The sequence below is a fragment of the Onychostoma macrolepis genome, chromosome 21 (assembly GCF_012432095.1).
Source record: "Onychostoma macrolepis isolate SWU-2019 chromosome 21, ASM1243209v1, whole genome shotgun sequence".
Classification (NCBI taxonomy): Eukaryota; Metazoa; Chordata; class Actinopteri; order Cypriniformes; family Cyprinidae; genus Onychostoma; species Onychostoma macrolepis.
This window is the reverse complement of record NC_081175.1, coordinates 17,037,672-17,063,801: the sequence shown is the minus strand read 5'-3', so window position 1 is coordinate 17,063,801 and position 26,130 is coordinate 17,037,672. Positions and strand designations below refer to the sequence as shown.

At 36.7% G+C, this 26,130-nt stretch overlaps 1 protein-coding gene across 2 annotated transcripts; it reads right to left on the bottom strand.

Annotated features, from left to right (window-relative positions):
• Positions 1-629: 629 nt before the first annotated feature.
• zgc:86764 (uncharacterized protein LOC797431 homolog) lies at positions 630-25,736 on the bottom strand. 2 transcript variants are annotated; one of them, XM_058758193.1, is made up of 14 exons: positions 25,623-25,736; positions 5,925-6,057; positions 5,723-5,845; positions 5,381-5,614; positions 5,120-5,290; positions 4,299-4,448; positions 4,046-4,196; positions 3,264-3,400; positions 3,077-3,172; positions 2,389-2,535; positions 1,905-2,000; positions 1,714-1,827; positions 1,362-1,460; positions 630-1,159 (listed from the first exon to the last, which is right to left on the bottom strand). In XM_058758193.1, exons 2-14 carry the CDS (start codon positions 6,012-6,014, stop codon positions 1,094-1,096), a joined length of 1,674 nt encoding a protein of 557 aa, XP_058614176.1. In that variant the 5' UTR covers positions 6,015-6,057; positions 25,623-25,736; the 3' UTR covers positions 630-1,093. The 2 variants fall into 2 exon arrangements, with proteins under 2 accessions (XP_058614176.1, XP_058614175.1); XM_058758192.1 differs by lacking the exon at positions 25,623-25,736 and adding an exon at positions 6,599-6,748 and having other exon boundaries at positions 631-1,159.
• Positions 25,737-26,130: the final 394 nt, after the last annotated feature.

The window sequence follows — 26,130 nt, the reverse complement described above, 5'->3', positions numbered from 1 at the left end:
TGAGCCAATTACATGTCGAGGCATCGAGTGCCACTCAAAAATTCAAACTCGACCATCAAAGATCTAAATTACTATCCATTTGCGAAACAAATGTGAAGATGATTTCAAACGTGAAGTTTTAAAGCAGCTATTCTAGCATGAGGCCACACAACAGATGTTTTATATTCTGCTAGACAATCAAAATGACGAAAAATAATAATGCCAAGATTTCTTTAGTACTTTGACATTCACTCATAATACACACTACTGTTCAAAAGTTTAGGGGCAGTCAATTTTTTTTTTTTTTTACTGTCTCTTACGACCAAGACATTTTTGATCTAAAATACAGTAAAGACATTATTGTGAAATATCCCCATTTAAAACAGCTGTTTTCTATTTTAATACATTTTAAAATGTCATTTGTGATGGCAAAGCTACATTTTTGGAACCATTACTCCAGTCTTCAGTGTCACATGATCATTCAGAAATCATTCTAACATGCTGATTTGATGCTCAATTAACATTGATAATATAATAAATGTTGAAAGCAGTTGTACTGAATTTTGTGGAAACAATAAATTTACAGGATTCTTTGATGAATAGAAAGTTCAAAAGAACAGGATTTATTAGAAATAGACTCGTCTGTGTTCTCCTTTTGGTCAATTTTAATGCATCCTAGCTGAATAAAAGCCCACTTTTGTGCAGTAGTGTGCAGTCACCATTTCTAGTAATTCAGGGTAGAGATATTTAAAGAACTGTAGTCGTAAAAAATAAATAAAAAAAAGCCAACTTTGAAATGTATAAAAAAAAACATTTTATTAAAAGTGCTGTATATGAACAAGGGAATGACTGACCTTTTATGAGCTAATATATACAGAATCTGACTAGGCAAGTAAACAATGACAAAAAATAAAAAGCAAGATAAAACATATATAATTGTGATTTTTAAAAACAATGTCTCTGGAAAGTCACTGCATTGGTCAAAAGGTAAATAAGACAAACACCTGAGAATAGTTGTATCCTGTACAGTCTCAATCCTGACATTAATATTTGTGACCTATACCTCATTAAAAAAAAATAAATAATAAAAAAGTAACAAATATTGGCAGTCCAATCAAAGCATGTCTTTAACAGTGGAATTGAGAAACGCATCAGTGTTGGCTTTCTTGGAGAGCTCGGTCTGTAATGGGAAACAAGATAAAACATGTTAACATCTTTACTAACTGAACACTGAATCATTATTATGTGTGGGCCTTAAAATGTTAATGATCTCTCTCAGGGGAATTAGCGGTCACAAATGAGCATCCTTCTTATCACAGATGCTCCATTTGGAGTTAATATACATCCGGGGAAGTGGTCTAATGCAGAGTGATTGAGCTTACAGTAAAGGCCGAGTAGCTCATTGGAACCGGTTTCTTGTCACTGTTGAACTCCTGCAGCGGCACACGTGTGCCAGAACTGGCCTCTGTAGTCTTGGTCCTCTGTTACACCAAAGAAAAAAACACAAAAATTAAGAAACATCACTGATCTTTAATATTAAGACATGTACAGATGATAGAACTTGACCTACGGTTTTACACAGAGTACTGATTATTGTTGATGCAACAGTGTCATCTAGTGTTAGCTTTTGGAACTTCTCTATTTTAACACTGAACTTGTGTCTAACCACAATCCCAAAAGCTTTGATCAGAGAGTTGAATTGAGTTTGGAATGCCCCAGGCAGATGGTTTTAACCTTGGCAGAGAGTTGAGGTCTTCCTGGCACACACAGAAATGTGGTGGATGAGCTGCCACTGCTGCTGCTGGCGCTGCTCACGGTGGCAGTGCGAGGTGCCAACATATTGGCCGTCTGAAACAATTGGAAGATTACGTGTTTTGATAAAAGGCTTGTTTTTGCACATCCACGCTTAGTGAGAAAACGCATACCTTTTTAATTTTGTTAGGGGTGGGGGTGGTATATGTTAATCCGAGGGGTCTCTTTGTAGGAGTTTTAAACTGAGAAGTTTCAGTTTTCTTTGTCATCTGGAAGACACAGTTTAGTAAATTAAATCTTTCAAAACATTTCTGAACAAAGTAGGTAAATGCTACTTCTTGTGTGTCTAAACACCATCTGATATTATGCGGGTACTTTTCATTACTTAAACTGAATTAAATATTCAAGGCTTTGTATTATATAACCAAACTTTAACAACATAAGGGCAGATCACTTGAGTGCAGCTGATGATGCTTTGAAGTGACGCTTGAGTGATCAAGAATATTCCAATATACAAATAAGCTTTCCTTTAAAGGCTCCGTCCTCATTTTCTTTCCTTGCATCCTTCCCTCTCATCCTAAAGGGGTGGAGCTAAGATGTGAAGAAAGGAAACGAGGGTGCACAAATAAGAAATGAGAAGCACCAAGGGAATCTCACCCGTTCATTCTTCTCCTTGTCTTTCTGCAAACGATGCTCTTCCCACTGGCTGGAGATGTAATCCATGATCCTTTGACCTTGCACAAGAAAGGAAGTCCCCTGGTTCTTTTCCCAAACTTCCACAAGGCTTCTTAAATCCTCTTCCAGCTGTTTGTGTAGATATACAAAGGCAAATTGACATTACAACCACAACTTGTCTTAACTCCTCATGTCGTTCCAAGACCTTCGACCTAAGACCTTCGTTCATCTTCGGAATACAAATTATACAAATAGACAGCAACGCAACTGACACATTCAAGGCCCAGAAAGGTAGTAAGGACATCATTAAAACGGTCCATGTGACATCAGTGGTTCAACCTTAAGTTCATGAAGCTATGAGAATACTTTTTGTGCACTAAGAAAACAAAAATAATGACTGTTATTAGTTAGTAATGATGTCCTTGCTACCTTTCTGGGCCTTGAACGAGGTAGTTGCATTGCTGTCAATGCAGAGTCAGAAAGCTCTCGGATTTCATCAAAAATATTTTCATTTGTGTTCTGAAGATGAACGAAGGCCTTACGGATTTAGAACGACATGAGGGCGAGTAATTAATGACAGAATTTTTGTTTTTGCGTAATCTATCCCTTTAAGATAAAAATTACATGGTTAAAAAAAAATAAAACTCTTTAACAGCCAATGTGCAAGTACCTTTGGGAGCAGTTTCTGCACTTTGGCCCTGTCCTTACTCTCTTTGAGCAGAGATCCTCCTCTGTTGCTAAAGCGATTTGGATCTGCAGCCTTTCTCTGGTAAGCGAAACATAGAAAATGACACGGGTGAAACCACATAAGGCTGGGTTCATTTTAAGCATGGGACATGTGAGATGCTTGTGAGAACCTCAAACTCTTGAAAGAGAGCCCAGTTTCTCTTCCATTTCTCCAGGTCCTCCAGTATGGGCTGTGCTGCTTCATAGAAAGCCTTCATTCTCAGCAACTCGGTGTCATGGAGGGCCAGCAGCTCCTCTGTGTAGTGATCTGTTCAACCAGAGTTAAATTAAAGCCATTTTCAATTGGCAAAGAATCAGTTTTTTGTCTGTTTAATGGTTTTAATCAGGGTTGGTAATCAATAAAATATTTGATGTACTTTATTATGATACCATTTGTTATTAACTAACTACAATTAAATGAATATTTGGTAACACTTAAGAATAGGGAACACATTCACAATTAACTACGACTTTTCCCTCAAATTCCTAATTTGCTATTATTAATAGTTACTAAGGTAGTTGTTAAGTTTAGGTATTGCGTAGGATTATGGATGTAGAATAAGGTCATGTAGAATAAGGCATTAATATGTTCTTAATTACTACTAATAAATGGCTAATATTCTAGTAATATGCCTGCTAATAAGCAACTAGTTAAGAGACCCTAAAATAAAGTGTTACTGAATATTTCGATGGATGAGGTTTTTTTTCTTTTTTTTCCTCCTCCATCTGGATTTGTTCTGATGAAGAAATAAATTCATCTACATCTTGAATGGCCTGAGTGTGAGTTTTCATTTTTGGGTGAACTATACCTTTAAATCACACATCGGTGTTTGCTGAGAATTGAAATTAATTTAGTATTATAAAAGTTACCTCACTGCTTTTAAGTTTGAATATCAAGGTTCAGGCAACTTACCATCACAGAAGTGAACATTGAACGGTTCTCTCTGGTCTGGTCCAAGCATGCATTTGTCCCACATAACCACAAGCTCCTGTCGGACCTTATCAATAACCTCCTCCAGCTGAGCCATCTGCAGCTCTTCCAGATGTTCCACATAGCCCTGCCACTGCAAGAGGAAATGCATTCCATTAGCACTCATTGGTAAACCACAAGGAGAGTTAAGATCCATTGATAGGACATCCTGTGGGTTACATGCAAAAGCTCTCACCCGTCTGATATCATCAGAGAGAGTGCTCATGGCAGCCTCTCGGAACGCCTCGCCTTCCGGCTCAGGACAACTCAGACGATTCCACAGGCTCGTAGCTCGCTCTTTGAGTTTGTCTCGGGCTGAAATCAAGGATTCCTTCTTCATTTCAAGCTGGGTGGAAAAAATATTTATTATTAGTACAATAATGATAAAAAGTAATAATGGTTATCAGCCAGCTGGCAAGTATCTATTTATATATATATATATTCATCTTTTTATACTTTATAGCCAATTATTCATGTTTGGTGCTTGGTAAGATTTAATTTTGGACCCTAGTTAAGATGCTAAGCTTGTTCTTACACAGCCACTAGATGGCACTGCTAGCTCATGCAATGCTTTTAGAAGACAGTATCCATGCAAAAAAAAAAAAACATTTGTATAAAATTTGGAAAAAAAAAAAAAGACATATGTAAGCATCAGTGTAGACAATATCAGTTCACAATATCAGTGTTAAAAAAAAAAAAAAAAAGTATATATATTAGTTCAGAAGCAAAAGCCTCAAAGTGCCGTCTGAAAGTTTCTTCTAAAATGAGCATTTTTATCAGACTCCTATATTTATGTTTAGTTATTTCACTTTAATTGCATAGAAAAGGACCTATAAATTGCCATTACTGAACCTAAACATAGCAGCCTGATAAAAATGCTCATTTTAGATGAAAATTTCAGATGGCATTTAAGAGGCTTTTGCATCTGAACTCTTCACATATATATCAATGACATTTACACTTCAATAACTGCAACTGGTATTTTGTTTTATTTTTTAAAGGGATAAAAATTAGCACCTGGCTAAGCAGCAGTTTCAAGGCTTTGATATTATCATGTGTGAGCAGAAATATATCAGTGTCAGGGCAGATGGACTCTCGTTCCAGGCTGCTCTCTGGTTCATGTCCCATCTCATTCATCAGACTCCTGATGTCCTCCCTGAGCCCAGAGAACACTTTCTCCCTGCTCACCTACAAACAGAGAGCTAAAAATCACAAAAGCATCCAGGACAGAAACTCATGACTGATCAGAACAGTTCCAAAGAGAAAAAGGATAGATACTTTTTCTTTGACGAGTTTCTCAACATGTTCTTGGAGTTCCTGCAGCTGGGTTTGAGAAGGCACACTTCCCGATGGGATGTAATATGGCGTAGCGCATAAAGTCACGCACAAATCCTCATCCTGCTTCTTCAAATCACTCAGCTCTCTTAAACGTTCATTCTTCTCCTTTAGAAGAGATTCAACATGGCACCGCAGGTTCTTCTCCATCTGGAGGACCGTAAGATCTTGCTCAAACTATAAAAGATTGCAGGATAACAATCAGAAAAACAGCAAAGAATTTCAGACAAGCATCAATAGTTTACAATGCCTGATTACTACAATACTTTACAGGTCTTGTCTTACTTTGTGTAGTTCCAGTCCCAGTTCCAAGCACAGTGTATCCAATTGTTTCTGGAACGTAATGACATCGGTTTTGATGCGATGCTTTAAGGCCTCTTCCTCCATGATCATTGAATGCAAAAGCTCCTATAAATCATGTTTAATTTAGAGTAAGCATCAATCAGAAACTGGTGAGAGATGAGTTGCATGCAAAGGCATTACTTACATCTATATGTTTCTTCACAGTTTGCATTCGTTCTACCCTCTGCTCCTCCATGATGCCGATACTGTCCCATATGTCCACAAGCCTGGCCATGGCATGATTGATCTCAGTCACCAGAGAGTATGCCAGAGCTTCACTGCTCATGAAAACGCAAGGAAATAAATAAGCTTAAACGAATACTTTTGGATCTTGTGGTGTTTGGACCAACACAGTGTCAGTCTCCATTCAATTTCACTGCATCTTTTTGGCACACAATGAAAGTGAATGGTGACTAAGACACATCACCTTTTAAGTTCAAGAGAAGAACATTAAACGGTTTTAAAGCAACATAAGGGTGAGCAAATGATGACAGAATATATAATATTATTATATTTATTTTTTGGCTGAACTACTCTTTTAACATTGTTTAACCTCTTAAACACCCATTAACACCTAAATAAGGCTCACGAAAACAAAACAGATCAGCAAGACTTTAACGTTAGTTATTTAAAATTACTACAGCGTCAGTAAAACTCGCTGCATAATCAAAAAGAGGTAACGTTAACGTACCGTTAATGTATGTAACTAGCGTGTGTTTTGTATTACCAGCCATAGACAAGATAATGAGACATGGCCATAATATAACTTAACCTAGCGCTGGTTTAGCAGTTTAACATTCTCGACTTATACACACTTACCTTCTGCGACAAGACATCGTTGTACCGTACTAACGCACAAAAGTATGACAAAAAAAAAAAACCAGTCGTCTCGCTCTGCAGCAACGAGCGGTAAAATTTGAATCGCAGCTGACGTCTTCTTGTCTTCTTCACTGGTTGCAGTGAACAGAGACTCATATAGCGTCAAGAGTAGTGCGCCACTACGCGCCCCGGAGCGAAATAGTTTCCTTATCATAATCAAATACATTCCGTAGTGATTTGTGATAACGACGGTTATCCTTCTGTTAGTGCGATAAAATTCTTGGAATAACTTTGCTCCACTAAACACAACAGATAAGAATCTGCACTTGTGTTGCAGAACTGACACAAATAATGAACAATGGAGGTACAAACAACTAAATCTACAGTCTGTGGAGAGCATCTTCAACTAATATGGAATGCCAATCCTGCCATAATTAGAAATAAATAAATAAATAAATGTACAAAGAAATGTAAAAAAGCACAAATAAATGAATAAATATACAAAGAAAAGTAAAAAAAGCAAAAATAAATAATTATTTATAATTTTATTTCCTTATTTATGTATTTTTTTCCCCCACATTTTTTTATTTATTTATTTCCACATTTATTTATTTCTGCATTTTTTTGTCTGTAGGGTAATGAGGAGGGCGTGTTTTACCTCAGGAATAGCAATCAAGCCAGAGTAGTCAAGGGTTAAAGAGATAGTTCACCCAAAAATGAAAATTTGATGTTTATCTGCTTAACCCCAGGGCATCCAAGATGTAGTTGACTTTGTTTCTTCAGTAGAACACAAACGAATATTTTTAACTCAAACCGTTGCAGTCTGTCGGTCATATAATGCAAGTCAATGGGCACACAATCTTTGAGAGTAAAAAAAACATGCACAGACAAATCCAAATTAAACCCTGCGGCTCGTGACGATACATTGATGTCCTAAGACACGAAACGATCGGTTTGTGCGAGAAACTGAACAGTATTTTCATCATTTTTTACCTCTAATACACCACTATGTCCAACTGCTCTGAGCGCGTGCACGGCATCCGGTGTGTGATGTCTGTATGGCGTAGTTTACGCAAGTGCCGGAAGTGATCTGTCACGCATATACGTCACTCATTGTTTACACAGTGCAAAGAGATTGTGGGTATGACGGCTAATCAAAATGGTAATTACTTGTGCTTTTCCAGATTGTTCAAACAGACTTAAACTTAAAAGATTACGTTTGCTCGCGCGAACTCATCCAGGAGCATTGACTTGCGTAAACTACGTGTTTACACAAGTCAAAGATTGTGTGCCCATTGACTTGCACTATAGGACTGACAGACTGCAGACTTGAGTTAAAAATCTTCGTTTGTGTTCTACTGAAGAAACAAAGTCAACTACATCTTGGATGCCCTGGGGGTAAGCAGATAAACATCAAATTTTCATTTTTGGGTGAAATATCCCTTTAAGCTTTGAGGCCACAGTGACACCTTGTTGTGCCCAAGCTAGAGGTCTGCTACCTGACCCGAGCCCGATGGGTCCCGAAATACTTTCGGGTTTCGGGTCGGGTTCGGGTTAATGTTTAATGAATAGCTTCAGGCTTGGGTCGGGCTCGGGCCTCATTGTTTGTAGAGAGATGCGCAGATGCAGGTTCACACACGCAACTTCCCTCTCTCTCTGTCTCTCTCTCTCTAATTTAAATAAATTATTAAATAAATCAAATAAACGCGATCTTACTGCACTACATCTCTGTGTCTGATTTAAAGCAGTCCGAATGCTAATGAGCCTTAACTGACGAAAATTACCATAATTTGTATGGTGGAAGAATTATCGTCTTGTACAAGATTGTATAATACAACCATCCAAAAACTCGGCAGAATTTATGTGACCGCTGCACCTGATGTTCATAAACTATCATAACTGGTAAGTGTTATTTCTTTTGCATTTACTGAAGCTCGCGAAAACGTGCAATCGCGTGCAATCGCTCTCTTATGCGCACTGTTTTTTTAGGTTTCACTTTCAACGCATGTTTCCAAGATTCGGAATAGAAGGAATTATCAGTTACTGTAGAAGATTTGTCGCCTCGTGCCACTTCCTGTGTGGACAGTCACCGCATCAGCTGATTATAATGGGTTCTCTTGGTGTAGACATGGCTTTAGACAAATGCTGTGTCCGAAACCGCTCCCTATCCACTATATAGTGCACTATATCGGGTGTCAGCCATTTTGTAGTGCTGTCCGAATTCTGAGTGAACGACTTCATTCCCTACATTCGTTCACTACTTTTTACCCACAATGCATTCTGATTTCGAGTGTACAACCGATGTACACTCGCTGAAGCACTCCAATGCGGAGAACCGACGAGCTGTTAGAGAGAGTGTGAGCGAGCGAGTTTGAACGAGAGATGCCGTTTAATTTACAAAAATGATGAATTTGGTGGATTTAAAAAAAATGTTTGTTGGTATTGTATTCATTCAGATGTCAAATTAACGGTCGCCTGAGGGCGCTCTACGGTCATCTTATTTGAGTGCAAAAACGCTGCTCGGGAGAGTTTCAAGATACTACAAACAATAAATACATACAATTATTAATATGTGCTAATGTGAGTTTATTTTTGTTGACAATATTTTAATAGTATTTAATGATTATGACCATATTACAGAACAAATGAATAATATACCATCAATGAAACCACAAAGCTGATTACAATAGTCATTTTAAGTGTTATTGCTATTAATATTATTTTCTAAAATGAGGTTCATGAAATATAAAAGTACATCTAAGATGTTTTTGCAACAGCCAAGTCTCACGCGCAGTGTACACGTCACCGTTCGAATCCGTTCACTTCATTTCGTTCACTCCTTTCTAATATAGTCCACTCAACTGCCTTACACTATATAGGGATTAGTGAATGAGTGAATGAGTGAACGATTTCGGACACAGCTAAATTCTCTTTAAGGCAAATCATGTCACTCGGCGGCCATCTTTGAAACGCCTCTCGGGCATCCAAGTGCAGCTCCTATCTCTTTGAATGGGGAAACATCAAATTCTCCAAAACTGTTCACTAAGCTTACAATTAAATTTCATATTTGAAATCACCAAAGAAATCTGACAACAACTGTATAATAAATGTTGTTTCTTTTGCTCAAATAGCCTTATAAAAGCTTTTTTTCAGGCTAGATCAGCCAGTGCGCATGCGCAGTTCTTAGCGCACGTCTCAAAACGCTGACTGTTTCTATAGCAACCGGGACTTCTAACGGCAGCTGCAGGGACGCGTTAACTTTACCGATTAGTGATTGGCTCTTTCATTCAGAAGGCGGGGCTTCCTGCGATTGAGCGGCCATATTGAGCGTTGCATTTTTCCCCATTCAAAACTATATGAGTGACATGCAGTACCGTTTCTAGGCATAGGCAAGCTAGGCGGTCGCCTAGAGCGCCACCAGCTGGAGGGGTGCCAATGAGCACGTACTGTCGCTACATTTTAACAGGGTTGTGATCAAGAGTGGCACGGACACTGAAATATGATTGCCGCCCCCACTGGATCCCCCAACATCATTGGGCTAGAGGACTGTCATTCTGACCATGCCTGTATGCCATTGGATCAGAGCGCTGTCAATTGCTGCCTCTGATTGTTGCATGCAAAGTTTGCATTCGGATTTGGAGCGCTCAACAATGCCATTAGATCAATGGGTTCTGTCAGTGTTTTGGCAAGGTAAGGCTTTTTTTTGCCATGCAAGTTCAAAGGCCAATTTAAAATATTGGTACATAAAAAAGTGCACAAAACCAGTATTTTGTTTAGGCAGTATTTGTGACAGTCGAGAAATCATGTTTCATGTGAAACTGGTCTAAAAGGTGCCAATGTATTGTTAAAGGTTCAGTGTGTCATATTTAGGCTACATAAAGCTTTTACAGCCAATTAAAATCAATACAATTAAGATCAATACATACTTAAACCACTTTGTCAAATTTAATGCATCCTTATGGAAGTGTCGAAATGCTGAATCAATTAATTCGCTTCCAAAAAAAATTAAATATAAATAAAATTAATTCGCTTCCAACAGCGCTTAAAGGGAGCAGCGTCATACATATAGAGGGCAGAGAGTCACGTTATTTAAAGCGGAAGTTCACACGTCAATGAGTAATAAAAGAACTACTAGCTGCATTCTGATTACTTTTGTCACTGATCAGGCTTTTATAGGCCTATGTAGTTTGGGGTAAGAAAGGGTTTTATAGGTTTGACTGAAATAATATTGCAATAACTGACACAACAACAACAAAACAATTGAACAAAAAAAACAGATAAAAGTCAAAAAGTAGCCATTGATAATATCTAAACATGTATCCAAATCCAAATGTAATAAAATTAATTTATGTGTGATGACAATTTCTTAGCAACTAGGGATTGTTACATAGAGCTATACAGGCATCCAGTGGCTATAATGGTATCACAGATAATAAGTTGTGCAAAATGTTTTATCTTAACAGTCAATTTACAAATAGGCCTAATGCGATCAGATTTGCAGAACTCACAATGTGCTGAATTTCCACAAATTAGTGTCGTTACTATGACAACCAATTTAAATGTGACAAGAAACTGATGTCTGAAAAAGAAATTATATATATATATATATATATATATATATATATATATATATATATAGATGGGGGGCACTAATAGGGATTTCGCCTAGGGCGTCAAAATGGCTATGGCCCTGGTGACATGTCTTGGGTATTCTATAGTCTTTGCTTTAGATACGGATTAATCACATGTTTTAGGCTGGAAATATCCAGAATTAGGTCAAACAAAAGGTGTCCATGGGAACGGAGCTAGTGAAACACACAGGCCATGCACTGAACATACAAGCATCATGCTCATCCTAACAGCGCCTGTTGTGTGCCCTCAGCTTTTGAGCTAACTGCATTTTTTTAATGTAACCAAAAACCAAAAACAACATTGACAGCATCAGAAACAAACCTGCAAACTGATGTCCAGGGGAATTAAAAAAATAAAAAACGTATTAAATGTATGCATCATGAATATGGAATGCCACGTTCTTAATTCCAATCGATAAATTCAGTTAAAAATAATAAAGGGCTGTTACTAGTAAAAATCCAATCAGTGTCAACAAAAGCCATCATTACTGAATGCGTTTACACTGCAATTAGCCTACAAATGCATAAAATGTTATGAAATGAATGTTTTAAATGTTGAAGGCAAAAATATGTCAACATGTCAATCAATTAAATGATACCTTTAATATGAAACTAAAACAGACACTAGGTGGCGCCAAGTTACTGTTTTAACGAGTGAGTAACTTCAATCCGGATTCCTTCAAATGCTGATAACGAAAACACCACTACTTGTTGCCGCGGTGCAGCTGTGGATTTATTTCGGTGATAATTATATGTAGGCCTAATGTGTTATTTTAAATATTTTCATGACAAAATTATCAAAAAGATGGCAGGTAGGGGAGTGGACATGATCGGGGGAGCACGACTTTTTATGTTGAAAGAATGACATTTATTTCCCGTGGCAATTAATGCACAAACCTGCGTGACCATAGCAACCTTGATATTCAGAAATGGATATTATGAATAAATTAATATTTTGTTTTGAATTTAAGAATGTGCAGAATTAAGAATTATTATATTAACCCATACTGCACATACCATGCAGGCCAATATGTAGCCTAATATTCTTCACACAGCAACCCCACTATAGCACTGTATAACTGATGTAGGCTTATGTTTTATTTATTCTTTTCCTTTTTATTCGAAATATTTCCAATCGTGTTAACTAGGAAATATCTCGATTCTCAAATATGTGTAAGTAAATGCGTTTTGCACCTTCATAGATTGTTATTTTATCAATAAATGGTGATGGGCAAAGTAGACTAATAGTATAATCACCAGATATGTGTGTATATGCCATAAAATGTTTTTTAACACGACTGACTTTGTATTTAATGTGAATTTAATAACAATAGGCCCTGTTGTAAGTTACTAATTATAACACTTCTATTTTACAGAGCTTAGGCTAAAGAACATTACATTATCAAATAAGATTTTCATTCAGTCTAGCCAGAGATCAGGCACTCTCAAAAACTCCCATTAAAATCACTGAAGCTGTTTACACTGTGAAATGAATATCTTACATTCGTAAGCGATCACGTGAACAAAACACCGAGTTTCAGAGATGATTCATCTGAAGGTCTCTGATTGGCCATTGCATTCATAAGCTCAACAGAATCGCGTGTGATTGGTTATAATGCAGCGCTGTACAAACGCGTCCAAGTACGTTTATAGTTTATACCCGTCTCAAAGCGTCTGTCTCTGGCCCAGCGCGAACGCAAATTTGAATTTAGCAGCTGATGCTCTGCCGCACTGAACGATCTAATCACACAGGTGTGATTGTATCAGATAAAAAATATCATGAATATTTTCATAATAAGCTGCTGCTGCATTCAAAATCCACTTGGCTCAGAAATCTGAGGGGGCACGTTGAATCAAACACACTTGAACAAGCCAATCAAGATCTAGGGTTAAAGCCAGGCATGTGAGTTTTTAATGTTGGAGCTAAACTCTGCAGGACTTTGGGTTCTCCAGGATCGGTTAAACGGTTTAAAAAGTCATTGGTTGTTTTTAAGGAATAGCCTAAGTGATAACCATGTTGTGTGTGCATGAGCGATTATTTAAACTGTTTAACCATGGAACAACGTTTTCTTTCGTTTGGTTAATTAGGCCCAGGGGCAAAGCCATCATTTCAAGTGAGGGGGACAGAAATGTAATACACACACACACACACACACACACACACACACATATATATATATATATATATATATATATATAACATCACAATATAACATTTCTGTAATATATATAACCTACCAGTCAAAAGATTTTGAACAGTTAGATTTTTTATGTTTTTTTTTTTTTTTAAAGAAGTCTCTTCTGCTCACCAAGCCTGCATTTATTTGATCTAAAATACTATGTAAAACAACTGCTTTCTAGTTGAATATATTGAAAAAAAATAATTTATTGCTGTGATCAAAGCTGAATTTTCAGCATCATTACTCCACTCCTGTGTCACATGACCCTTCAGAAATCATTCTAATATGCTGATTTGCTGCTCAAGAAACCTTTTTAATTATTAATATTTAAAACAGTTGAGTACATTTTTTCAGGATTCTTTGATGAATAGAAAGATCCAAAGATCGGCATTTATCTGAAATAAAAAGCTTGTGTAACATTGATTATACACTATACCATTCAAAAGCTTATAGAGTCAGTATAATTATTATTATTATTATTATTTATTTTTTTTTTTTTTGGAAAATAAATTAAAATTAATACTTAATTTAGCAAGGATGGTTTAAATTGATCAAAAGCGATGATAAAGACATTTATAATGTTACAAAAGATTTCTATTTCAGATAAATGCTGTTCTTCTGAACTTTCTATTCATCAAAGAAACCTGAAAAAATTCTACTAAGCTGTTTTCAACATCATAATAATAATAAATGTTTTTTTGAGCAGCAAATCAGAATATCAGAATGATTTCTGAAGGATTGTGTGACTGGAGTAATGCTAATTTTTTTTTGCTTTGAAATCACAATAAATTACATTTTAAAATATATTCAAATAGAAAACAGTTATTTTAAATAGTGAAAATATTTCACAATTTTACTGTTTTGATGTAGGCCTACTTTGGATCAAATAAATGCAGGCTTGCTGAGCAGAAGAGACTTCTTTAAAAAGCATTAAAAATGTTATTGTTCAAAAACTTTTGACTGATAGTGGAGCCTATAGGCAACTTTAATTATTCTCTTATTTCTAGCTTTTAATTTGCTTAGAAATCAGATACACTGCTGGACAATAACCAATAATAATGATACTACAAACACTTTTTTTTAAAATCACATAATAAGGCAGAATAGTTTCTATACTGTAATGAATGCATGTCAATTAGCACTGTGTTTATTTATTACCTGGAGATGACTTGAAAAACACAGATAAACCGTATATGTCCAAACTGTTTTCATACAGTGATAGCTGGACGCATTTATCATATTAGGAATTTCCTGGTAGGACTTTTCTGCGCGAGAGCCAGTGTTGCCAACTTAGCAATTTTGTTGCTAGATTTAGCAACTTTTCAGACTACCCTAGCAACTTCTTTTTCAAAAAGCACCTAGCAACAAATTTAGCAATTTTTTAAAATTTATTTGGCTACTTTTAGCAACTTTTGAAAAGGGACTCAAATCTAAAGAGCAGTAGCCTAGTGACTGCAGAATTAACTCAAGATGAGCGATTCATTCATAAATTCTTAAGATCGCTGTAGAAACACAAACCGCAAGACTAAAGACAATGAGTGCAGGGGCGTGGCTATATAAGGTCTAAATAGCCAGGCACAGAAGCTGCAGCAGCAGCAAAAAATTGTTGGCTGGGTGCAGCAGCAGAAGCACGCATGTCACAATTTTTGATAAAATAATTAAAACAACAACCACAGTTAAAACTCAGTGAATGTAGCTGTTCATGAATTTTTGATCTGTAAGAGACTTAACTACATCTACCAACATGTCTCAATCAAAACTGTACAACCAGAAATACAGAAAAGAGTGGGAGTCTGTACCTGAATTTAAAGGGTGGCTGAAGCCAGTAGTTGGGGATAACTGCAAATCAGATATGCTTGCAAAAATGTATGACATCAAAAAACATTGTACTACAGCAAAGCATATAAATAAATCAAAACCATATAACCCAGCAAAGCAGTATACATTACCACAGCTAGTTAAGAAAATGGATAACTGCAAAAGTGCAGAAGCTACTATGGCAATGGCCATTGCGGAACATTGTTCACTGCTAGCATGCGACCATTTAGGTATGGCTTGCAAAGCTGCCTTTTCAGATTCTGTGGCAGCAACAAACTTCCACATGCACCGCACCAAATGCACAGAAATGATTAAGGGAGTATTGGCTCCTTATTTTCTGAAAATGATAACAACAGATGTGGGGGATGAGAAGTTCAGTCTGCTTTTGGATGAGTCGACTGATGTCAGTGTCTCAAAATACCTGGGTGTGCTGATTAGGTATTTTAGTGCTAAAAAAAGAACACTTGTGTCCACATTTCTTGGGCTGGTTGAATTGGAGGCGAGTGATGCAAAATCAATAGCAAAGGCAATAGTTGAGTTTCTCGAAAAGTGTAACCTTAAAAAAGAGAATCTTCAGGGTATTGGCACAGATAATGCCTCTGTGATGACTGGGGTGCACAATGGAGTCCACAAGATTTTAAAAGAAGAATGTGCTTTGCCCAATTTGGTACTCATTCGCTGTGTGTGCCATTCTTTACAACTGGCTGTCAGTGCAGCATCCAAAGAAACCATCCCTATATGTGTTGAATACTTAATCAGGAAACCTACAACTGGTTTTCGATTTTCCCAAAACGGCGAGAGGCATACAAAGCAGTGTATGCCACCATTAATTGTAGTCAGAAACCCTGCAGATCACCAAAGTGTGTGCCACACGTTGGCTATCGATTGAGCCTGCGGTAACTCGTATATTGGACCAATGGGAAGAACTGAAACTCCACTTTGAGTTGACCAAGACCAGTGAGCATTGCTACATGGCAGATGTGCTCCATGCCATGTACATGGACAAGACCAACTATGTCTACCTTACATTCTTAAAATCAATCCTGTCCAGTACAAGTTGCAGTGAAGTCATTTGAGGGTGAACATACAGATCCTGTCAAGCTTTTGGACAATCTGGTTCACCTCTTATCATCAGTTTGCAGCAGAGTAGTCAATCCTATGGCAAAGATTGATGTCCTGAAGGATGCCATTGATGGTCATCTCAGACCAGCACCATATCTTGGGTACCTTTTTGAAAGCACAATATCCCAGCTCAGTCTTGCTCCAGAGGACGAAAAGGTCATTCGGAGACGATGCATCAACTATGTTGTTGCTCTAAGCAATCTCGAAATCTGTTCAGTGTTAAGGAAACAATGAAGCACAATAAAAGCAACACTGAAATGATATAAAATAAAAGCAACACTGAAATGTAGCTGAGCTACTGGGGTACCAGCCCCAGACAATTGATAAAATTGTTTCCCAATGGAGAAACATACATTTGTTGAGGTGGGAATCAACTGAAAATACCATTGAGTTTTGGAGCGAAGTGTATAACTACATAGATGCTTCCGGGTCAAAACCATTCGAAGAACTGTACAAAGCTGCACTGGCTGCCCTCTCCTTGCCACACTCAAATGCAGAGGTTGAACGGCTGTTCAGCCAAATGAGTGTGGTCAAGTCAAGGTTAAGAAATAGATCAAAACCATATAACCCAGCAAAGCAGTATACATTACCACAGCTAGTTAAGAAAATGGATAACTGCAAAAGTGCAGAAGCTACTATGGCAATGGCCATTGCGGAACATTGTTCACTGCTAGCATGCGACCATTTAGGTATGGCTTGCAAAGCTGCCTTTTCAGATTCTGTGGCAGCAACAAACTTCCACATGCACCGCACCAAATGCACAGAAATGATTAAGGGAGTATTGGCTCCTTATTTTCTGAAAATGATAACAACAGATGTGGGGGATGAGAAGTTCAGTCTGCTTTTGGATGAGTCGACTGATGTCAGTGTCTCAAAATACCTGGGTGTGCTGATTAGGTATTTTAGTGCTAAAAAAAGAACACTTGTGTCCACATTTCTTGGGCTGGTTGAATTGGAGGCGAGTGATGCAAAATCAATAGCAAAGGCAATAGTTGAGTTTCTCGAAAAGTGTAACCTTAAAAAAGAGAATCTTCAGGGTATTGGCACAGATAATGCCTCTGTGATGACTGGGGTGCACAATGGAGTCCACAAGATTTTAAAAGAAGAATGTGCTTTGCCCAATTTGGTACTCATTCGCTGTGTGTGCCATTCTTTACAACTGGCTGTCAGTGCAGCATCCAAAGAAACCATCCCTATATGTGTTGAATACTTAATCAGGAAACCTACAACTGGTTTTCGATTTTCCCAAAACGGCGAGAGGCATACAAAGCAGTGTATGCCACCATTAATTGTAGTCAGAAACCCCTGCAGATCACCAAAGTGTGTGCCACACGTTGGCTATCGATTGAGCCTGCGGTAACTCGTATATTGGACCAATGGGAAGAACTGAAACTCCACTTTGAGTTGACCAAGACCAGTGAGCATTGCTACATGGCAGATGTGCTCCATGCCATGTACATGGACAAGACCAACTATGTCTACCTTACATTCTTAAAATCAATCCTGTCCGAAGTACAAGTTGCAGTGAAGTCATTTGAGGGTGAACATACAGATCCTGTCAAGCTTTTGGACAATCTGGTTCACCTCTTATCATCAGTTTGCAGCAGAGTAGTCAATCCTATGGCAAAGATTGATGTCCTGAAGGATGCCATTGATGGTCATCTCAGACCAGCACCATATCTTGGGTACCTTTTTGAAAGCACAATATCCCAGCTCAGTCTTGCTCCAGAGGACGAAAAGGTCATTCGGAGACGATGCATCAACTATGTTGTTGCTCTAAGCAATCTCGAAATCTGTTCAGTGTTAAGGAAACAATGAAGCACAATAAAAGCAACACTGAAATGATATAAAATAAAAGCAACACTGAAATGTAGCTGAGCTACTGGGGTACCAGCCCCAGACAATTGATAAAATTGTTTCCCAATGGAGAAACATACATTTGTTGAGGTGGGAATCAACTGAAAATACCATTGAGTTTTGGAGCGAAGTGTATAACTACATAGATGCTTCCGGGTCAAAACCATTCGAAGAACTGTACAAAGCTGCACTGGCTGCCCTCTCCTTGCCACACTCAAATGCAGAGGTTGAACGGCTGTTCAGCCAAATGAGTGTGGTCAAGTCAAGGTTAAGAAATAGACTGTCACTGCACACTCTTAACTCCATACTCCTTGTGCGGTATGGACTGAAGCTGGCTGGTGATACTTGTTACCAGCATAAACTACCCAATGACATTCTACAACAGTTTGGCACCACCGCAGCATACAGTTTCAAAGCCATTCCATCCTCTTCTGCTGATACCAGCTCATTGACAGAGCAGCTGGACAGTGAAGATGAGGATGATTTGCTTGCTAACCTATGAATAATCAAAGAATGGAGTTTCTGGAACTAGTGGAATCAATGGCAGTGTACACTGAATTGTGAATGAAAAAGTGCAAGAGGAAACACTGAACAGCTAACCAGACAAGAAGAACCACCATCCTAAGAGATGCCTAACAACAGACACATCATATCACATTCAAGTTAAAATGCTAGCTACAATTGTTTGATATAATTGTTCATTTACTGATACCTTGTTATTAACATGTATAATTGTTGTTCATTTAGGTAGCATATTAACTACCAATACAGTGCTTTAATTGTTGTTAATTGTTAATTTCACAAGTTAAAAAGAAAATAGACTACATAAACTGTGATTGTTCAAAAGAGTGTAACTGTTCAATATCAGTGTTATATTTAAAAATAAAAATATCTGATCAAAAAGGTCTTGTGTTTGTATTACTTTTACAAATAGCCTACTACACGTATATATTTTTTTTTCAAACAAATCTAAATTAACATTTTAAATAATGTTTTTGCTGAGGTGGCCAGTCAATTTGAGAAAACTCATTGTGTTTTCTGTATATTACATGAAGATGCAGTTTTGTGTTGCGATTACGTAATGATGTCATGACACCGTGACGTCACAGCGTCATTTAGCAACTTTTAGCAACAAATTGTTCCGCCTTTAGCAACTTCCTCTGAAAATTAGTTGGCAACAGTGGCGAGAGCGCCCTCCGGCTTCGAGTATGAATGAAATATACACCGCACGGAGTGTTTAGCGCTCTGTGATGTTCATCTCGCCTTATTCTGGGTCCGAATAAAACATCAGGTCATGCACAGACTATCCTGTTTCTTTGAATTTAAATCTATATTTCGTTGCCTTGGAATTACAATGTTCTATCTGACATTTTTGTCAAAATTTAGTTATTCACATATTCTTATTCTGTGACAACTTATTTACATTATGTGATGTTTTTTTAGTTTTTTTTTTTTTTTAAAGTTTTGTACATTTTAGGACTTTTTATTTAGAAAACAAAAAGGTTCTATCTACAAAGTCGAATTCTAACTTGGTTCTATGAGGTTCTATCTATGAATCAGCCAATCAGCACTTCGAATGTACGCAAGAGGACCAATCAGGATCAACTTTCTTTGTCATATGGATTAGGGTAATGTGGGACACATTTTGAAATTTTGAGTTGTGCATCATATTTCTATATGAAGCCAAACCAATATATCAAAATGTCAACCTGGTCTCATAAAAATACGTACCTCTGCGCACTTTTTTTACGTACCTTGCTGCACGTTTCGCCGCAGTTTCAAATAGAAATGTCCACTGAGTGGCGCTAAAACACAGGTTCAATATGTGAACCCTGGCACGTTTTTATTACGTAGATATTGGTACGTATTGCTGTTTTTTTATTACGTTGCTTCAGATACGTATTGCGAACCGTAGTTACGTGGGATTTGAACCGGTGCTTCTTGTCTCCTAAGTTCGTCTCCGTACTCCGTGAGCTACCGAACAAACTTATCATCTATGAAAACCCATAGATATGAAGCTGTATGTGTGAGATGCTAACGTTCAAAACCATCAGTTGTCAAATCTCCCAGCATATTAATATTGTTTTGAAGTCATGGCATGATATTCTTAAAGTAATTGTGTGAAAATTACGCTTTATTGATCGCAACTCTGTAAATTTGTGTGAAAGTGTTCATTTATTTTGGAAACTGCAGTGATATGTACTTATTGGTACGTATTTCATGTCATGCTAAAAATTGCAGACAGGGACGTAAATGCCATGAGACCAGGTAGCAAAATGTTATATCATTATGAAATCCCCAAGATGTTCTCTATCTAAATCAGAAGAAATTATTCAGATATTGTAATTAAAGGTGAAATGGCACATATATTAGTGTTCCTTGTGCCGAATCGTTTTGTGGATTTTCTAATGTGGGACAGCTCATGCTCAAATCTGGGAGACCATGTTTTGGGTTATAAATAGTCAAATTTTTACAAAGTAAACTTTATACTCATGGTTAAATGTGCATACCCGTGTTTGCTTAATTAATTTAGTAGGCCTACAGTGTGTTTGCTGTCTTCATAAGTCTAAAAAACTAGTAACCTATATGTTCATATATGGAATGTTAAATACAATAATATAACACAGAAATCATATATTATTTAAAATAATTGATTTTAAAAATGTCAGATTTCTGGCAGTAACAATAATAATATGTAATAAAGTCAAAACTGTCAAATTGAACTTAATAAAAAATGATTTCATAATTAAAAAATAAATAAATAAAATGAAAAATTTGGAAAATGGAATGCCTTTAAAACCGTTATTCAACTTATACAAACTTCTAATATTAAACTTCTTTTTTCAAAAGCTTGTGTTAAGCAAATTGTAATGGTAAAAACACTTCATACCAGAAATAAGCAGTCATGGACTCATCACGGTCCAGGATCCCATTGTCCTCTAGTCTCTAAATTTTGAATCTGGATCTTAAAACAAATAATATTGCTGCATTATAAGCTCAAAAATACATGTATGATATTTAACTTTCTTAATACACATTTTATAACAATTGAATAACATAGTATATTTGACTGTCCCACATTAGTCAAAACATGCTGTCCCACTTTTGAAAACATCCTTTTCTAAAGTGGGATGACAAAGATTGCTTCAAATAAAAAATATTCTTAACACATTTTAACAATATTATTGCAAATTTTGATGTACAAATACATCACAAATATAATTTGATAACAATTAACATTGTTTTATTTATGACAGATTTATATCCTTAACATTAATTGTGTCTAAATCCTATGCCACTGTCATTTCAGTGAACTTTACAAGAAGTACTTCTTGTTTGATGATTTTCATAGCCACATTTCTGACATAATTTCCAGAAAGTCAAGTGATTTCAATAACTTGACACCCCTGCTTGAATTCAACACCAGGCATGTTCACTTTAATGTTGTAAAAGAAGAGATAAATGCACTGAAGCTTAGGTGTCCCACATTAGTCAGTGTCCCACATTACACTAATCCACACGTGTCTGCAGAATCAATAAGTGCAATTCACCTTTATTCCACAAAGTGCCACTGTTTAAAACATAATGATGACGTGATTTTTCACTGGCAGTATTGGCAGTGATGGCAGTGATGGTAAAATCATCTGCTCAAATCGAACCCTTCTAAGTTTCAAAAGGTAAGGAAGTATGCTTATTTTATTCTTTTTTATTACATTTTTTAAAATTGTTCTTAAAATATCAGGAGAGTTTGCTATTGCAGCAATTAGAGATCCATCCATGCTGGATGTAAGTCTGGGTCGCTAAAGACCCGAGTATGTAGGCCTACTGATTGGCGAAATATTCATGCAGTTTAAAGTCTTAAAATGACTCTTTTTTTTTTTTACAACATTAAGCCTTAAATATCAAATAGTCAGCTATTTAAATGATGGGGTCTTAATTACCACAATAAACGTCAGCATGTTATCTTGGCCATACTGATTAATGCCATTTTCCCTGTGCTGCTTTTTGTGGAATAAAGTCCTGGTCAGATGGATTAGAGTAACGTTAGCTGGCTTAACTGTTCCCTCAATAATGTGTTTAATTACCCACTATAATCCTAGCTAAACCAAGAAAAAAATATTTGTCCTAAAATATGGAATAAATGTGATAAAGAAAGCATTAAATTTACCTTTCTCATACATGTTGACACATTGTTACAACACTAATTTTATGTTTTAAAGCAAATTATAAAAAAGCTATTTGTAGGCTATTTCTTGAAAATTGTTGCTTCAGTTAATGTTTTGCAAGATAGAACCTTATAATTCTGAGCGGAAAATGACTTTTTAGAATTAGAAGGTTCTATCTGCATTTGACCTGTTCCAAAAATCTCCATTTAAAAATTTGAGAGGATTTTGATATTTAGAATACATTTAGGGTCTCTGTCATTTTCATGTAGGAAAGAGACGTTCCCTATATAATTTTTGCTATATGTAATGCAAAAACTTTAAAGCTCAATATCTCAAAACCACTCAGAATTCAGATAGAACCTTATAATTCCAAGGCGACGATTTATTCACACCGGCTCTTGAAAACCTCTTTGTGAACACACTTGCCCGAAAAAGTGATCTACGCCCCTGATTAGGCACCTAAGTGAAATACATTTTGCGTATTTATTCTTTTTGTATGTAGCCTATTAATTTATCCTGGGTTTTATTTTTTCAAAAAAGCGCAGGTATGTGATGTGTGAATCTTGTTCTTTTGTGTAGGCTATCATATTTACGCATATAGGCCTAAAACTAAAGTTAAAAAATATATATAATAAAAATTATACAGACTCTAATCCATTATTAGGCCTAATTTAATTCTAATTTATCTTGTCGGCTGTTAAGGAGCTTCGGTTACAGAGCAGGTATAAAGCGCAGAGGAGAAAAAACTGAGACCAAGTGGGAAATAAAATAAATAGGCTAGCCTAAAAAATGTAGGCTAATGCAAAATAATAACCTATGTGAATGGATTTAAAAGACTTTGGGATGAGATTAATATTTTAGCTTAAATATTCTTTTAAAATTTTGTTTTGAATTTAAGCAAGTGCAGAAATTAGGCTATATATTAGGCTACCTATATTCTTCTTATTATTATTAGCATATAGCCTTTTAATTAGCATATAGCCTATTTTTTTTTAATGTATAGCCTAGGCCTAGCCTATGTTAAAGGGGTCATATAATGCTACATGCACTTTTACAAGTTGTTTGAACTAAAAAATATGTGTTGGCAGTATTGTATTATTTTACTCATTTTACTCTATATCATGGTATACTGAATATGGTATTATCTTACTTAAAAAATGCAATCCATATACTGATTAATATGCTGAATTATTCCAATACTAGATGTCTTAATACAGATTGTGAAATATAAGAAGCCATCCATTGTGCAGTACTGGTGTGGGAACAGAATTTAAGGGGAAGATTTTCAAGGTTGAAAGTGATACAAAATAACACCACTGTTTCGTGGGAAAGCACATAGAGAGTCTATCCCATAGACTTTTGAATACTGGTGTTTTTCCATTAGAGTGTAAACTAATTTAATGTTGCAGATTCAATGTAACCATTTTGATGTAACCGTTTTGATGTAACCATTTTGATGTAGCCATTCTTAAACAATGGTGGATCTGACCAAATCCCACCAATAAAAATAGGCCAAGTGGGCTGGTAATAAATTGCAGCAAAACCAGACAAATTTGGTTAGTAAAAAGGGATAAAAGGGATGTATGGACACAGGGCCGTTTCTAGCCATTTTGACGCCCTAGGCGAAATCCCTATTATTGCCCCATCTATATATATATATATATATATATATATATATATATATATAATATATAATTTATTTTTCAGACATTCGTTTCTTGTCACATTTAAATTGGTTGTCATAGTAACGACACTAATTTGTGGAAATTCAGCACATTGTGAGTTCCACAAATCTGATCGCATTAGGCCTATTTGTAAATTGACTGTTAAGATAAAACATTTTGCACAACTTATTATCTGTGATACCATTATAGCCACTGGATGCCTGTATAGCTCTATGTAACAATCCCTAGTTGCTAAGAAATTGTCATCACACATAAATTAATTTTTATTACATTTGGATTTGGATACATGTTTAGATATTATCAATGGCTACTTTTTGACTTTATCTGTTTTTTTTGTTCAATTGTTTTGTTGTTGTTGTTGTGTCAGTTATTGCAATATTATTTCAGTCAAACCTATAAAACCCTTTCTTACCCCAAACTACATAGGCCTATAAAAGCCTGATCAGTGACATAAAAGTAATCAGAATGCAGCTAGTAGTTCTTTTATTACTCATTGACGTGTGAACTTCCGCTTTAAATAACGTGACTCTCTGCCCATATGTATGACGCTGCTCCCTTTAAGCGCTGTTGGAAGCGAATTAATTTTATTTATATTTAATTTTTTTTGGAAGCGAATTAATTGATTCAGCATTTCGACACTTCCATAAGGATGCATTAAATTTGACAAAGTGGTTTAAGTATGTATTGATCTTAATTGTATTGATTTTAATTGGCTGTAAAAGCTTTATGTAGCCTAAATATGACACACTGAACCTTTAACAATGCATTGGCACCTTTTAGACCAGTTTCACATGAAACATGATTTCTCGACTGTCACAAATACTGCCTAAACAAAATACTGGTTTTGTGCACTTTTTTATGTACCAATATTTTAAATTGGCCTTTGAACTTGCATGGCAAAAAAAAAGCCTTACCTTGCCAAAACACTGACAGAACCCATTGATCTAATGGCATTGTTGAGCGCTCCAAATCCGAATGCAAACTTTGCATGCAACAATCAGAGGCAGCAATTGACAGCGCTCTGATCCAATGGCATACAGGCATGGTCAGAATGACAGTCCTCTAGCCCAATGATGTTGGGGGATCCAGTGGGGGCGGCAATCATATTTCAGTGTCCGTGCCACTCTTGATCACAACCCTGTTAAAATGTAGCGACAGTACGTGCTCATTGGCACCCCTCCAGCTGGTGGCGCTCTAGGCGACCGCCTAGCTTGCCTATGCCTAGAAACGGTACTGTATGGACAGACAGAGAATTAGAGGCAGTGGATGAGGCAGCTGTCTTCTCGGCTTTGTTACTTTGTTTAATAAAGTCTTATTTTGGCATCTGAAACTCTGCTTTTTGAGCTTCTCTGACTTCATTGAAGAAATCTACTCTCTCAAGCCAGGACAGCAGTGTGTGTACGCAACCACCCTTTTTTTTGTAATCTTGTTAAATCTTTACCCCTTTCTCAAATCGAGCTGTCTGTCCGTGTGATGTCACACGGACGGAGGCCCCTCCCACGATTGTTTTTAAAGCAAATTATAATTGATTGACAGTTTTAGCACAGACTGCACTGGTGTCTTACCTCAGACCGGCCCTGAGTGAGCTGTCATCAGTTGTTTCACCGCCGGAGCAGATGTAGACAGGAATGACTCCGTCCTAAACGATTGAGGTGTTTTGTTGTTGAATGTAATAATGAACATAGCAGTCTGATTTACTCCAGTCATCTGAGCGGCTGAAGAGGATTAGGTTTGGTTCTGAAGAGAATGCCCCTCCATCTACCTAAATGTGTCTATGTTTGCGCGAATCATTCATGATTCAGCTTCACCTCCAGAAAAAGTGAGTACAAGGTTTTTTAAATGAATCTTTGCAAATGGCCTTTCCTAACAATGTGCTAATTAGCAAGTTTCACGATGAATGCGGCTAAAGTAAACAGTCCCTCAGAGAGCGGCTCCCAAGAGAGGGCGGAGTCAGCAGAGCTCATTAACATTTAAAGGAGAATGACACAATACCATTTGCTCTGACAAGAGCTGTTTTTGACAGGGTGAAAAAGGTGTTTTTTACACTACCAATTAAATTTTAACCAAACTATG